The sequence below is a fragment of the Peromyscus maniculatus genome, chromosome 9 (assembly GCF_049852395.1).
Source record: "Peromyscus maniculatus bairdii isolate BWxNUB_F1_BW_parent chromosome 9, HU_Pman_BW_mat_3.1, whole genome shotgun sequence".
Classification (NCBI taxonomy): Eukaryota; Metazoa; Chordata; class Mammalia; order Rodentia; family Cricetidae; genus Peromyscus; species Peromyscus maniculatus.
This window is the reverse complement of record NC_134860.1, coordinates 38,778,881-38,791,385: the sequence shown is the minus strand read 5'-3', so window position 1 is coordinate 38,791,385 and position 12,505 is coordinate 38,778,881. Positions and strand designations below refer to the sequence as shown.

At 42.9% G+C, this 12,505-nt stretch overlaps 1 protein-coding gene across 8 annotated transcripts in view; it reads left to right on the top strand.

Moving 5' to 3' along the window:
* Samd8 (sterile alpha motif domain containing 8) overlaps nucleotides 1–12,299 on the top strand; it is a 61,325-nt gene extending 49,026 nt beyond the window's left edge. For all 8 annotated transcript variants that reach the window (XM_042284636.2, XM_076544659.1, XM_076544660.1 and 5 more), the window contains 2 exons: nucleotides 7,346–7,496; nucleotides 7,819–12,299. In XM_042284636.2, coding sequence (XP_042140570.1) covers nucleotides 7,346–7,496; nucleotides 7,819–8,123 — 456 coding nt within the window. In that variant the 3' untranslated portion in view covers nucleotides 8,124–12,299. The remainder of the gene's footprint in view (nucleotides 1–7,345; nucleotides 7,497–7,818) is intronic.
* Nucleotides 12,300–12,505: the final 206 nt, after the last annotated feature.

The window sequence follows — 12,505 nt, the reverse complement described above, 5'->3', positions numbered from 1 at the left end:
TTTGTAAAGAGTACATAGCCAGGTGGTGGTGGCGCACGCCTTTAATCCCAGCACTCGGGAGGCAGAGGCAGGTGGATCATTGTGAGTTCGAGGCCAGCCTGGACTACCGAGTGAGTTCCAGGAAAGACGCAAAGCTACACAGAGAAACCCTGTCCCAAAAAAAACAAAAAAAAAAAAAAAAATTCATCCTTTTAATTGCTGTGTGTAAGATTCCCCATCCCCCAGATTATAAATGATGTAAATTTTACTTGTTTCCAAGATATTTTAAACAGTAAATATTTTATTTATTTATTTATTTAGGTTTTTTGAGACAGGGTATCTCTGTATGGCACTGGCCATTCTGGAGCTCGATCTGTAGACCAGGCTAGCCTTGAACTCAGAACTCAGAGATTGACCTGCCTTTGCCTCCTGAGTGCAATGATTAAAGGTATGTGCCACCACCACCCGGCTCATAGTAAATGTTCCTAAACATTAGAGCTTTTCTTCTTGTTTTGTAGAGGAACCTTGAACCCAAGGCCTTGCACATGCTAGGCAAGCACTGTTTACCTCTGAGCTATGTCCTCAGTTGTACTTACCTCTGAATTTTTGGAAATAGAATTATATTATTAAGGACAGGTGCATTAAATTGTGATACAAATTCCTAAAATGCTGGCTTGAAAAAATCCAGGATGGTGTTTTAGATAGAGGTACACTTTGTAACTTTGTTCTTTTTAAGTAATCTTTCTTTCTGAAGAGTAGCAATGAACATTATCCACGTTTGCTTTTGGTCTCCAGACATCACTCAAAAAATATCTATCAAAGACATTTTAAATTTAGGGTGTGTGTGTGTGTGTGTGTGTGTGTGTGTGTGTGCGCGCGCGCGCGCGCGCACATGCAAGTGCAGGCATACATACACCACAGCATGAATGTGTGGTTCAGAGGACAGAGAACCAATTCTCTCTTGCCACTTTGTGAGACCTGGAAATTGAACTTCAGTTATTGGGCCTGCACAGGAGTGCCTCTACCCACTGAACCATCTTGCCAGACTCACTCAGGCCTTTAGTTAATAAAGGGGAAAAAAAAAAAATGAAAAAATCATCAGGAGCCAGGCATGGCAATTCATGCCTATAATCCCAGCACTCAGGAGGCTTTGGCAACAGATTGGCAAATTTGAGGACAGCTGGACCACATCCTGCAGCAGCAGTTTTCAACCTATAGGTCATGACCCCTTTGGGGTCATATATCAGATATCCTGCATATCAGCTATTTACATTACAATTTTTAACAGTGGCAAAACTACACTTATGAAGTAGCAGTGAAAATAACTTTATGGGGGCTGGAGAGATGGCTCAGCAGTTAAGAGCACTGGCTGTTCTTCCAGAGGTCCAGAGTTCAAATCCCAGCAACCACATGATGGCTCACAACCATCTGTAATGAGATCTGGTGCCCTCTTCTGACCTGCAGGCGTACATGCAGGCAGAACACTGTATAGGTAATAAATAAATCAATCTTTTTAAAAAAAGAAAAGAAAAATGTCAGATCTCTTTTTAAAAAAAAAAGAAAGAAAATATCTTTATGGTTGGGGTCACCACACCATGAGGAACTGTATTAAAGGATGGCAGCATCAGGAGGGTTGAGAATCACTACCATAGTGAGTCCCAAGCCAGCCTGAGATACAAGACCCTGTCTGAAAAGAAGGTGGCCAGAGTGGTGTTTCTCTCCCATTTTACTTTGCTTCCTAGAGCGACAGATCTATAAGCTTCTCTAAAATGTTCCTGGTTACTGCTCTCTGTAATTTCCTTTTAAGCAATTGGTAAAATTGACTTTACTTTAGAAATTAGATTAGAAAAAAAAAAAAGAAAAAAATGACTAGAATCTAATTTAGTTGGCTTAATAACTTGTATAAAACAAGTGTACGTTTCTTTAGACTGTAGGGTACCACCACGAAGTCGGTGTCGCCATAATATTGACCCCATTCTTTGGCTGTGTGCACAGCTATGTCTTTGTCTTCAAACACTTAATTATTTCATTGATTTATAGCTTAAATTGTTATGAGAGGTTGGTTAATTTGTCTTTTGGTTTTTTCAAGACGAGGTTTCTCTGTGTATGCCTGGATGTTCTGAAACTTGCTTTGTAGACCAGACTGGCCTTGAAAAAGCTGCCTGCCTCAACCTCCTGAGTGCTGGGATTAGAGGTGTGCACTTGCTCTACTATGCCTGCTTGAAGCTAATCTTTAAGTTTTTTTTTTTTTTGGAGCTGAGGATCAAACCCAGGACCTTGTGCTTGCTAGGCAAGTATTCTACCACTGAACTAAATCCCCAGCCCCCAAGATTTATTTTTTTAATTATGTGTATGTGTCTGGATACATACACGTGTGTGGGTGCCCGCAAAGACCAGAAGGTGTTGGATTTCTTGGAGCTGCTGTTGGGAGCCTTCCTTTATGGGTGCTGGGAACTGATTAGGGTCCTTTGAAAGAACAATACATATTCTTTTGTTTGGTTTGGTTTTTTTTTTTTTTTTTTTTTTTTTTTTTTGGTTTTTCGAGTCAGGGTTTCTCTGTGTAGTTTTGGTGCCTATCCTGGATCTCATTTTGTAGACCAAGCTGGCCTCGAACTCAGAGATCCGCCTGCCTCTGCCTCCCAATTGCTGCGATTAAATGCTGCAATTAAAGGCGTGTGCCACCTCCGCCCGGCAAAAGAACAGTACATATTCTTAACTGCGGAGCCCACTCCCTAAGACTAGTCAGTGTACCAGTTAAAGAGATTAGTAGTGGTGGAAGACAGAGATTCAGTCATTGTGGCCACTTTGGGAAGAGGATCAGATAGAGGAGTCCAGTGACCCCCTAAATCAGTTTTAGGGTTCTGATAGGAACTTTAGTTTAAATAAGGGGAAAACTGGAGTGAGAGTAAGAAGTACACATAATCAGACCTCCTTGGTCTAAGTGTGGTCTGGTTGGTCTCAGTTCTTATTATTGCTTGAGGAAATAAGCCAGTTCCATGAGTTGACTGCTCTTGCTTGAGGGTGCTCTCATGATGGGGTGACCTGTCAGTGAGGCTCCAGTGTGACCGCAGATTTAGGACAGGAGGTCTGGAAGGGATACTGGGACAGCTGACAACAAGGCATCTCAGTTTTCATCCTTACCTTTCTTTGTCCCTGCATTTTAATAAGTTGAGTAGAAGCCCTGTTAACATGTCTGTGAGCAGAGTTCAGCGTGTGATTGATCCACAGGACGTGAGATGGATGCTCAGTGACGACAGAGGTGCCAGCTTTACCCTGCTCTAGGCCAGAGTTGTGTGATGTAACTGTCACAGCGGTTGTGAGCGTTCCTTGGCAGTAATGACAGGACTGCATTTGACTGATGGTTGAAGTGACTGAAGATGGAGGGGCTAGGCCTTCATCCCTGCCAACATGCCACTTCATCACCTCGCCCACACTGCTTATTATCAATCATGAGTTGTTGCCATCTCGTTCATGAGAGACAATATCTAATGTTTATGGTCTTCTTTGTATATGAATCTAATCTCCTGAAATTATTTCCATACATGGTTTGACGTGAGGGCAAAAACATTTTCCTCAAAAAGTATGCTAATTGACTAGGAACAAACTGTCATGAAGTTGGGTGTTTCCCCTCTGAAAGTTTGACAAGTTTAGTCTCAATAGATTAACAGAAGAAAAGGTATACAAATTCAATAATACCTCCAGAGCCGTGTACAAAATAGGAGACTCTGCCAGAGTGTTGACGTTTATGTCGTGTACAAAGGAATAAGGACGTGGGGCTTCCGGAGGCGTGGGGGTGGTGATCCAAACCATGGCAAGTTCAGGAGAGGAGGAGCTGTTGGTCATGGGGCAGTCGTCATTTTATCCAGACGAGGTTTCCAGGTGGCAGGCAGCATGTGGATACATACCTGTGTCATCTCTGTCTGGGCTGGAGGTGTCAGACCCCCTAGTCTCTGCTTCCTGCCAAAGGTCTTTCCTATGGAGAGCTGGAGATCTCAGAGAACACTTTTGCATTTGTATCTTTTGCTTAATTGACTAATGTAGATAGATACTTCATTTATACAAGGAAAGGTTTTTTTTTTAAAGCTACTACTGAGTGCAGTTCCAGATCCAAAGATATCAAAGGAATGTATTGGACATAGAACAGTTTGCTTTCCTGTGAAGTTTGTTATGTAGATAAGAGAATGTCCTGCCCTTGGAGGGGGGTTATCAGGGCATGGCCACTGAAGAGAAGGCTGCATCTTGCACTACAAGAACAAATTAGATGTCATTCTCCGGTGTGGACAGACCTCTTTATGTCTCAGATGACTTTTCTTTATTAATTAGTTATGTATGGATATTTCCATCCAAATCTGCCCTAAATGCTGCTAATTGCTTTGAAGTATAATGTAGCCTGCCTATTGACCTACATTATTTATAGCAATCTTAAAAGTAGAGCGTCTGGGGATAACAACCAGCAGCCAAATCCCTTACAGTGAGATCCATAGGCATTTCATTGTGGTAAATTAATGGCTTAAAATCGTGGAACCAAGACAGAACTGAGAACATGCCTACTTTTGAAATTTAACAACACAAAGCTAATTTGCATGTCTTGTCTAGACAGCTTCCTGTTCCTTCTTAGCCTGTTTTAGTTTGTTTCTTGAGGAATGTGTGAGAGATGTAGAATGGGAAAAGATGAAAAGACTGTAGTTACTTGATAATTATTTGAGACTAGCATTACTTGTTCCCTGCCCCTAATTAAGAAAATACCCAGCTGGGCAATGGTAACATACACCTTTGATCCCAGCACTCAGGAGGATCTCTGAGTTCCAGGCCAGCCTGGTCTACAGAGTGAGTTCCAGGACAGCCAGGGCTACACAGAGAAACCCTGTCTCAAAAAAACAAAAGAAACAGCCGGGCGGTGGTGGCGCACGCCTTTAATCCCAGCACTCGGGAGGCAGAGGCAGGCGGATCTCGGTGAGTTCGAGGCCAGCCTGGGCTACCAAGTGAGTCCCAGGAAAGGCGCAAAGCTACACAGAGAAACCCTGTCTCGAAAAACCAAAAAAAAAAAAAAAAAAAAAAAAAACAAAAGAAAAGGAAAAAAAAATTTCTAGTATGATTGACTCATCAAACACCTCTGATCTATCTTTTCTCTTCTTCTGTCTGAGACTTGCATCTCAGGGCCACAGTGTGGCTGCTGAAGGTTCAGTTCCCATGTCTGAATTGTAGATAGAAGGCAAGTGGAATGGTAGAAAAGACCTCCCCTTGTGTTTCTGTAGCTTCCTAGAAATCTTCCACACTTTTGCTTTTCACACTTTGTGAAGGCCAGGAGGGGTGAGATTTGGCTGAGTTCATGGCCTCATCAATGTATGTGTTCCTGTAACCAGTGAAGACAGGGAGAGTAGATGTTAAATGGTAGTCTGGAGGTTACGGCATAGCTTATTTCCTTACTAAGTTTTTCTTTTTTCTTTTTTTTTTTTTTTTTTGGTTTTTCGAGACAGGGTTTCTCTGTGTAGTTTTGGAGCCTGTCCTGAAACTCACTCTGTAACCCAGGCTGGCCTCGAACTCACAGAGATCCGCCTGCCTCTGCCTCCCAAGTGCTGGGATTAAAGGCGTGCGCCACCACTGCCCGGCAAGTTTTTCTTTTTGAAGAAAGTTGGGGCTTGTTTGTTTGTTTTTGGATTTTGGAGACGGGGTTTCTCTGTGTAACGGCCCTGGCTATACTGGAACTCACTCTGTAGACCAGGCTGGCCTCCAACTCACAGTGATCCTCCTTCCTCTGCCTCCCAAGGACTGGGACTAAAGGCATGTGCCCCCACGGCCCAGCCTGACAGTTGGAGCTTATTAAAAGATTTTAATATGAGGCTGGGCAAAAGTGTTGCACCCACCTAGCACATGGGAGGCAGAGGCAGGTGGATCTCTGTGTGTTAGAGGCCAGCCTGGTCTACAGAGTGAGTTCTAGAACAGCCAAAGCTGTTATATAGAGAAACTCTGTCTTGAAGAAGGACCCAAAAAAAAAAAAAAAAAAAGATTTTAATACAGATTTAAACATGAGCATTATGGGATAAAAATTATTAAATAAATAAAAATAAAGCTCAGGGGGCTGGAGAAATGGCTCAGTGGTTAAGAGCACTGGCTGCTCTTCTAGAGGTCCTGAGTTCAATTCCCATCAACTACATGGTGGCTCACAACCACTTGTAATGAGATCTGGTGCCCTCTTCTGGCCTGCAGGGACACTTGCAGGCAGAATATTGTATACATAATAAATAAATAAATCTTAAAAAATAAAAATAAAACTTAGGGATGTTTTTGTTTTACAGTGGTTGTTTGTTTTAGGACAAATCTCATGTAGCCTTGGCTGGCCTGTGTCACTGAGAGTATAGCCTTGGACTCCTGAGCCTCCTGCCTCTGACTGGGGCATGTTGCCATAGTGGACATGTTGTATTATTCTTGGCTTGACATGAGATTTCTCTGTGTATCCCTGGCTCCCCTGGAACTCAATCTGTAGACCAGGCTAATGTAACAAGAGTTTTCCTGGCTTGCCCACAGTCGGGACAAATCTCTGACACTCGCCAGTCCCACAGCCGCTCAGACCCAACCAAGTAAACACAGAGACTTAGAGACTTATATTGCTTACAAACTGTATGGCCTTGGCAGGCTTCTTGCTAACTGTTCTTATAGCTTAAATTAATCCATTTCCATAAATCTATAACTTGCCACGTGGCTCATGGCTTACCGGCATCTTCACATGCTGCTTGTCATGGCGGAGGCTGGTAGTGACTCCCTCCGCCTTCCTGTTCTCTCTTTTCTCCTCTCTGTTAGTTCCGCCTATACTTCCTGCCTAGCCACTGGCCAATCAGTGTTTTATTTATTGACCAATCAGAGAAATTTGACATACAGACCATCCCACAGCAGACTAACCTCAAGCTCACAGAGATATATCTGCCTCTGCCTCTTCAGCATATGTTACATGCCCAGCTTGATAATTTTTCTTTGTTTTTGTTTTTGATTTTAATTTTGGAGACATGGTTTCTCTGTGTGGCTTTGGAGCCTGGCCTGGAACTCGCTCTGTAGACCAGGCTGTCCTGGAACTCACAGAGATCCACCTGTCTCTGTCTCCCGAGTGCTGGGATTAAAGGTGTGGGCCACCACTGCCCGGCCCAGCTTGACGTTTTCACTTAAAGTAACTCTACTATAAAGGAGTATGAATTACTATGATTTCATTTAATTAGCAGCATTTTCTGAGTACAGTCAAGCTTTGGTCACTCTCGGGGCCCACTTGGAATTAATTGGGTTAGACTTTGTTTACCTTTGCCTGGATGCTCTTATTTCTGGGAAGCTCTCCACCTCTCTAAGCATTTGAAGAACTAATTCACAGCTTTCTTTATAGATATATGGAAGTGTGTGGGAGAAACTACGCCGGGCGTTTGCCATTTGGAGCGGCTTTGGTATGACCCTGACTGGCGTCCACACTTGTGGAGATTACATGTTCAGTGGCCACACAGTTGTTCTAACCATGCTGAATTTCTTTGTCACAGAGTGTAAGTATGTCTTTAATGCTTCTGTGCATATCAGACAGCAGGTTGCAGAGGAGGAAGTGGGGAGGGTGTAAAGTCCTGGGAAGAATAGGCAACTGGGCTGGGGTTGTAACTCACTTGGAGTGCTTGCCTGCCATGCATGCAGCCCCAGGTTCATCCTCAGCTACATGTCCAGTTCAAGGCAGCCTGACTACACGAGATAGAGTTGCACAAAAAGGTGGGAGGTAGGTTGGGGAGCAATAGCTTACAGCCTGCCCTGAGAAGCATGTGACTAAGAAGCATCAGAAGAAATGTGTTTTAAATGCCTCTTCTGTCCTTTTCCTAGATACTCCAAGAAGCTGGAATTTCTTGCATACTCTATCCTGGGTTCTCAACCTCTTTGGAATCTTCTTCATCTTGGCGGCCCATGAACATTATTCCATTGATGTGTTTATTGCCTTTTATATCACAACAAGACTCTTTTTGTACTACCATACTCTAGCCAATACCAGAGCCTATCATCAGAGTAGGAGAGCGAGAATTTGGTTTCCTATGTTTTCTTTCTTTGAATGCAATGTTAATGGCACAGTACCTAATGAATATTGTTGGCCATTTTCTAAACCAGCAATAATGAAAAGACTAATTGGATGAAGACTGTATCTCTGTAATGAGTTTGTTGTTAAATATACAGTAGTTACGGAATGAAAACGAATAACTTCGCTTTGTCCCCAGGTTGTCCCTGGATGTGTTGCATTTTGACTTATATGTTGACAGGTTTCCTGTTCTGAGCAAGACTGTGACTATAAAACTCGAGAAAGCAACCAAGAGTCCTTAGCTAGCTGTTTGAACGGAGAGTTCAAGGACAGATTTGCTGCCCCTCCTTCACTGTAGGAAGACCCAGTCTGTGGGTGATATCAGGCCCTAACCTGTGCATGTTGAGTGTTTAGCGCCTCCCGAACTCAAGCACATCAGCTTGGACTGGTTGGTGGATTTGTACTGGTTTCCAGCAAGACTCCAGTCAAGAAAGGTTTTCTGAAGCTGTTTTCCCTACCAAGTGAGCCTTCTCACTTGTTGACTGAACTAATCTGTGTCTGTCTGGAAAGTGATTATTGTCTTACTAGTAAGTGTGTTTTACCCTTTGAACCACTGTTAAGAAAAGCGCATTGAACACAGCAGCTTGCATGGAACAAGAAGAGAATGGGAGGGCCATGTGTCAGGTGTCACTGGCCTTCCCACGAATGCAAATACGGGGTCCCATTTTCACCACAGGTGCACTTCCTGTTTTGTTGGAAGCGTCAGTGCGAACAAGAGTAAGGATTCGTGGGGGTCAGCTGCGCGGGTTCAGACTGGTCAAGTGGTGTCGCTTTAGTGCCGGGAGCATCCGGAGGACGTTTGTGTTGTAGCCGTTAGTTAGGCAGGTGGCAGCCCAGTCGAATGCTTTTTAATGACGGGATTTAGTGAGACAAGTAAGAGTGTTTTACCAGACGTTAACGTTCTTATGTCAGTAAATAAGTAAACGTGCATGCAAAGAATTCTTTTCTAGTGGAAAAAAAAATCTACAGGTTGTAGGCATAGTGTTAACTCTTTGGGGTTTCTTGTTTTGTTTTCCTGAAATTTCTCATTCTTGACCGTTGAAAGTAAATAGTCTGAGGCATACTTGGACACAAAAAGCTTGTTGCTTTTTATTTTAAAAAATAATTGTGTACATACATTCTTTCTATAGGCCTAATTTGCAGTCAAGAACTAAAATAAATGAGCTGCTGTTTACATTAGAAAATTACCTTCAGTAATTAATTTCCCCTCTCTACCATTTGTCACTTTATTTTTGACTTGAGCCTGCTTGTAGAGTTGGAAATTAACCTTGAGTTTAAACAAGTGGAATACTAGTGTAGTGTAATTGTGTAGTTTCTACATTCCATGTTAATACAAGGACTTTGAGGAGAATGCTGCAGGCATCCTGAGGTCACAGTCAGACCACAGCAGATGCTCATGTTCCTTCTCTGTTTGAGTGAAATCTCCATTATTGCAGTTGGAGTCATAGTCCCACCCTCCCCGAAGCTACCTGGGTGAATTAGGCAGAGAGGGGATGATGTTAGGCAAGCGGTTTTCAGCCTGCTAGAAACATCACTCATCTATCACTTGAGAAATGATGTGAAGCAACTCAAGTTTGATGATGTTTTTAAATCTTATACTTCAGATTCTTACAGTATTTTAAATTGTTGATTCTGTTACAAGCCAGGATCAAAACCACCAATATCTCTTGTAAAGAAATTGCATAATCATGGAGTGAAGGTTTTCCATGCTTGTTTGAGTGGTTTGACTTGAGGTCAAAGGCTACTCCTGCCACCCCCTTTCACATCCCCACCCCTATGTAGCAGGACCCAACTTAGCTAGGAGGAAGCTAGTGTTGGCTTTTGGGAGACTGTTCCCAAACCATCTGTGTCTCAGTCATTTAAGACGTTCACTGCATTAACGGTGACTGTTTTAACAGCAGGCTTCTCTCCTCCATATGGATTCTACTGTAGAACAAAATAGGAAAGTGACTGCAGCTAGCTCTGCAGCACAGTTGGTGGTGAAGGTGCCTGGCAGCAGCCTGCAGTGTGGATTGTGAGTGGTCTTACAGTTACTCCCATTGGTTTTGAGGAAGAGGTTAGCTAGACTATAACCTATTAGCTATTCTAAGACAGTGTTTACATGAGTTAATCACCTTCAAGTCTCACAACTGAGACAAAATTGTTTTTCAGTTTTTGTCTTCATACCTGTTCTCTTGCTGAAATCTTAACTGTAGTGAAGATAGAATTTCTGTTTACATTTTGGGCATGGTGTGGCTGGGTGGAGAAGTTTCATGCTTTGGGATCTTGTATTTGATTCTGCAGTTGTAGAAGGCTTTCATCCTTGACAGCTTTGTACAGAAGGAAGGAAAGGCTTTGAGTTTGGGGACACAAAGTAGAGGTTCCGTGGGAAGTCCCTGATGGATTGATTGCCTCTGGTCTAGACACAGCATTGTTGCCCTCCCTGTGGTGCTAAACCTGTGGCTGTGTGCGCCGGGCACGTTCTCTGCTATTGAACTGCATCCTCAGCTCTGTGTCTTTTAGGGGGCAAGGCAGAGGATCTTGAAAGGTGGTTGAAGCCAGAGGAAAAGATGGAGGTTTTAAGGAAGATAAGCTTGCTCTCATCTCCACATACTTTGGCAAAAACCTTTTTGTCTGTGTTGCAGTTCCCAATGAGGCTGTCCTCCAGTTCTCTCTGACCAGAATTGCTGTAGCAAAAGTACTACTTTACATGCTGGTTCTACATGTTGATAGTCTTAGAATCAGTCTGTTTAATAAAGGTGGGCTGTGACCAAGAAAACTGCCAGGAGCATAATATTGACACTGCGGGTGGTGGTAGCCCTGCTCGGCCTGCCTGTGTTATGACTGGGGATTCACACAAATCTGTCATTTATAAGCGGAGAACAGAGGAGCAGAATCCTTTGATAGCATAGAAGAAGCAGTCTGTTTTAGGAACATTTGTGCAAAAACTTTTCCTTCCTTTCTTTTCTCTTCTCTTTTTTTTTAAAGGCAGGGTTTCTCTGTGTAGCCTGGGCTGTCCTGGAATTCAGTCTGTAGATCAGGGTAGCCTCAAACTCAGGGATCCACCTGTCTTTGCCTCCCATGCTGGGATTAAATTCAAATTCATGACAAAAACCTGTTTTGATTATATTAAAAGCGATTTTATTACTTAAAGATTCTAGATCCAAAATGCTTAATGTTTACAGTATTCTTGACTTGAACTCCCTGACTTAATACACTTAATTCTTTGATAGTCCTTTGTAGACAGAGATCCCATAGTGAAAGCAGTGACAGTACTCACCTGTCTGTCAGCCCTGGAGACAAGAACGTTCCTCGGAGTAGTTTACTTGCTTTCCTTCACAGTGTGAAAGCCACCAGAGCACTTGAGCTTTAACGACAACCCGGCATGACGGTTTAGACAGCCGCCCCGCTGTCTATTTGGGAGTGAGCTTGGCCTCGGTCGCCCCCTATACCTCTGCAGCTGGGGACTGCTAGATCCCAGTAAAGCTCAGAGAGCTTCAGCTGCCCCACTGGCGGGAAGAGAAAAGGGATTGTTGGCTCCTTCTCTCTGTGAATTCCTTCCAATGACTAAAATTACTGTAGAAGGGGCTGTGGGCTTGCCTGCCAGTTCAGTGGCACTAATCCCACAGAACTAATGTGATAAATTATTGTATCGAGTTCAGTACAAATGTCTATGAACTAAGCTATTTCTCCAGCTACACTAAGTTGTTTTTGAGGATACGTTCTACTGTATGTTAAACAAGGACTCTTCATTCTGTGTATTTCCTGTCTTGGCATAAGGAAGCATTGTGCTTTGATGAGAGAAGGAATGTTACGAAGTTGTTTTTGTTTTTCATTGTTATTTCACATCTCTTTTAATCTGAGCTACTGGATTTTCTGAAGAACTAAACAGCCTGTTATTAACATGTTTCAGATGTTTAATGATTTTTCATTTGAAGAATTCAGGATTGATGGATAATGAACTGTTTCTGCTGTGGCACAAAGGAGGCGAAACTGTCCTCAGTGGAGAGCAGTGTGTGGACTAAGGCAGGCGTGCTTAGTTCAGGGAATTCTACCCGCAGTCTCCTGTCCAGAGAAACTAGTGGTACTTGAAGATAGGAAAGTTCCTGTGGTAGCCATACCTTGAAGCACAGTATTGTATATAAGTAAATACCTGATTCTAAATTAAATCCAGATTTAACTAATATATATTATTTTATATCTTTGTTGTATTAAAATGTTTTAAAACACTAAAAATAAAACATTTGAAAGTTGACTCGTGGCTTCTTATTTACATACCCTTGCACTCTTAATCTAATGTGTCTTTACTGTTTCAGACAGAATCTTGCTATGTAGTGTGGTCAGGTCTCCACTTCTGTATACTCCTGGCTTTGACATGCTGTCCTCCTGCATCAGCCTCCTAAGGGCTAGCTAGCCCTGGTGGGTTCAGTGGAATTTTAATCGTCATCCTCTCCCACCCCA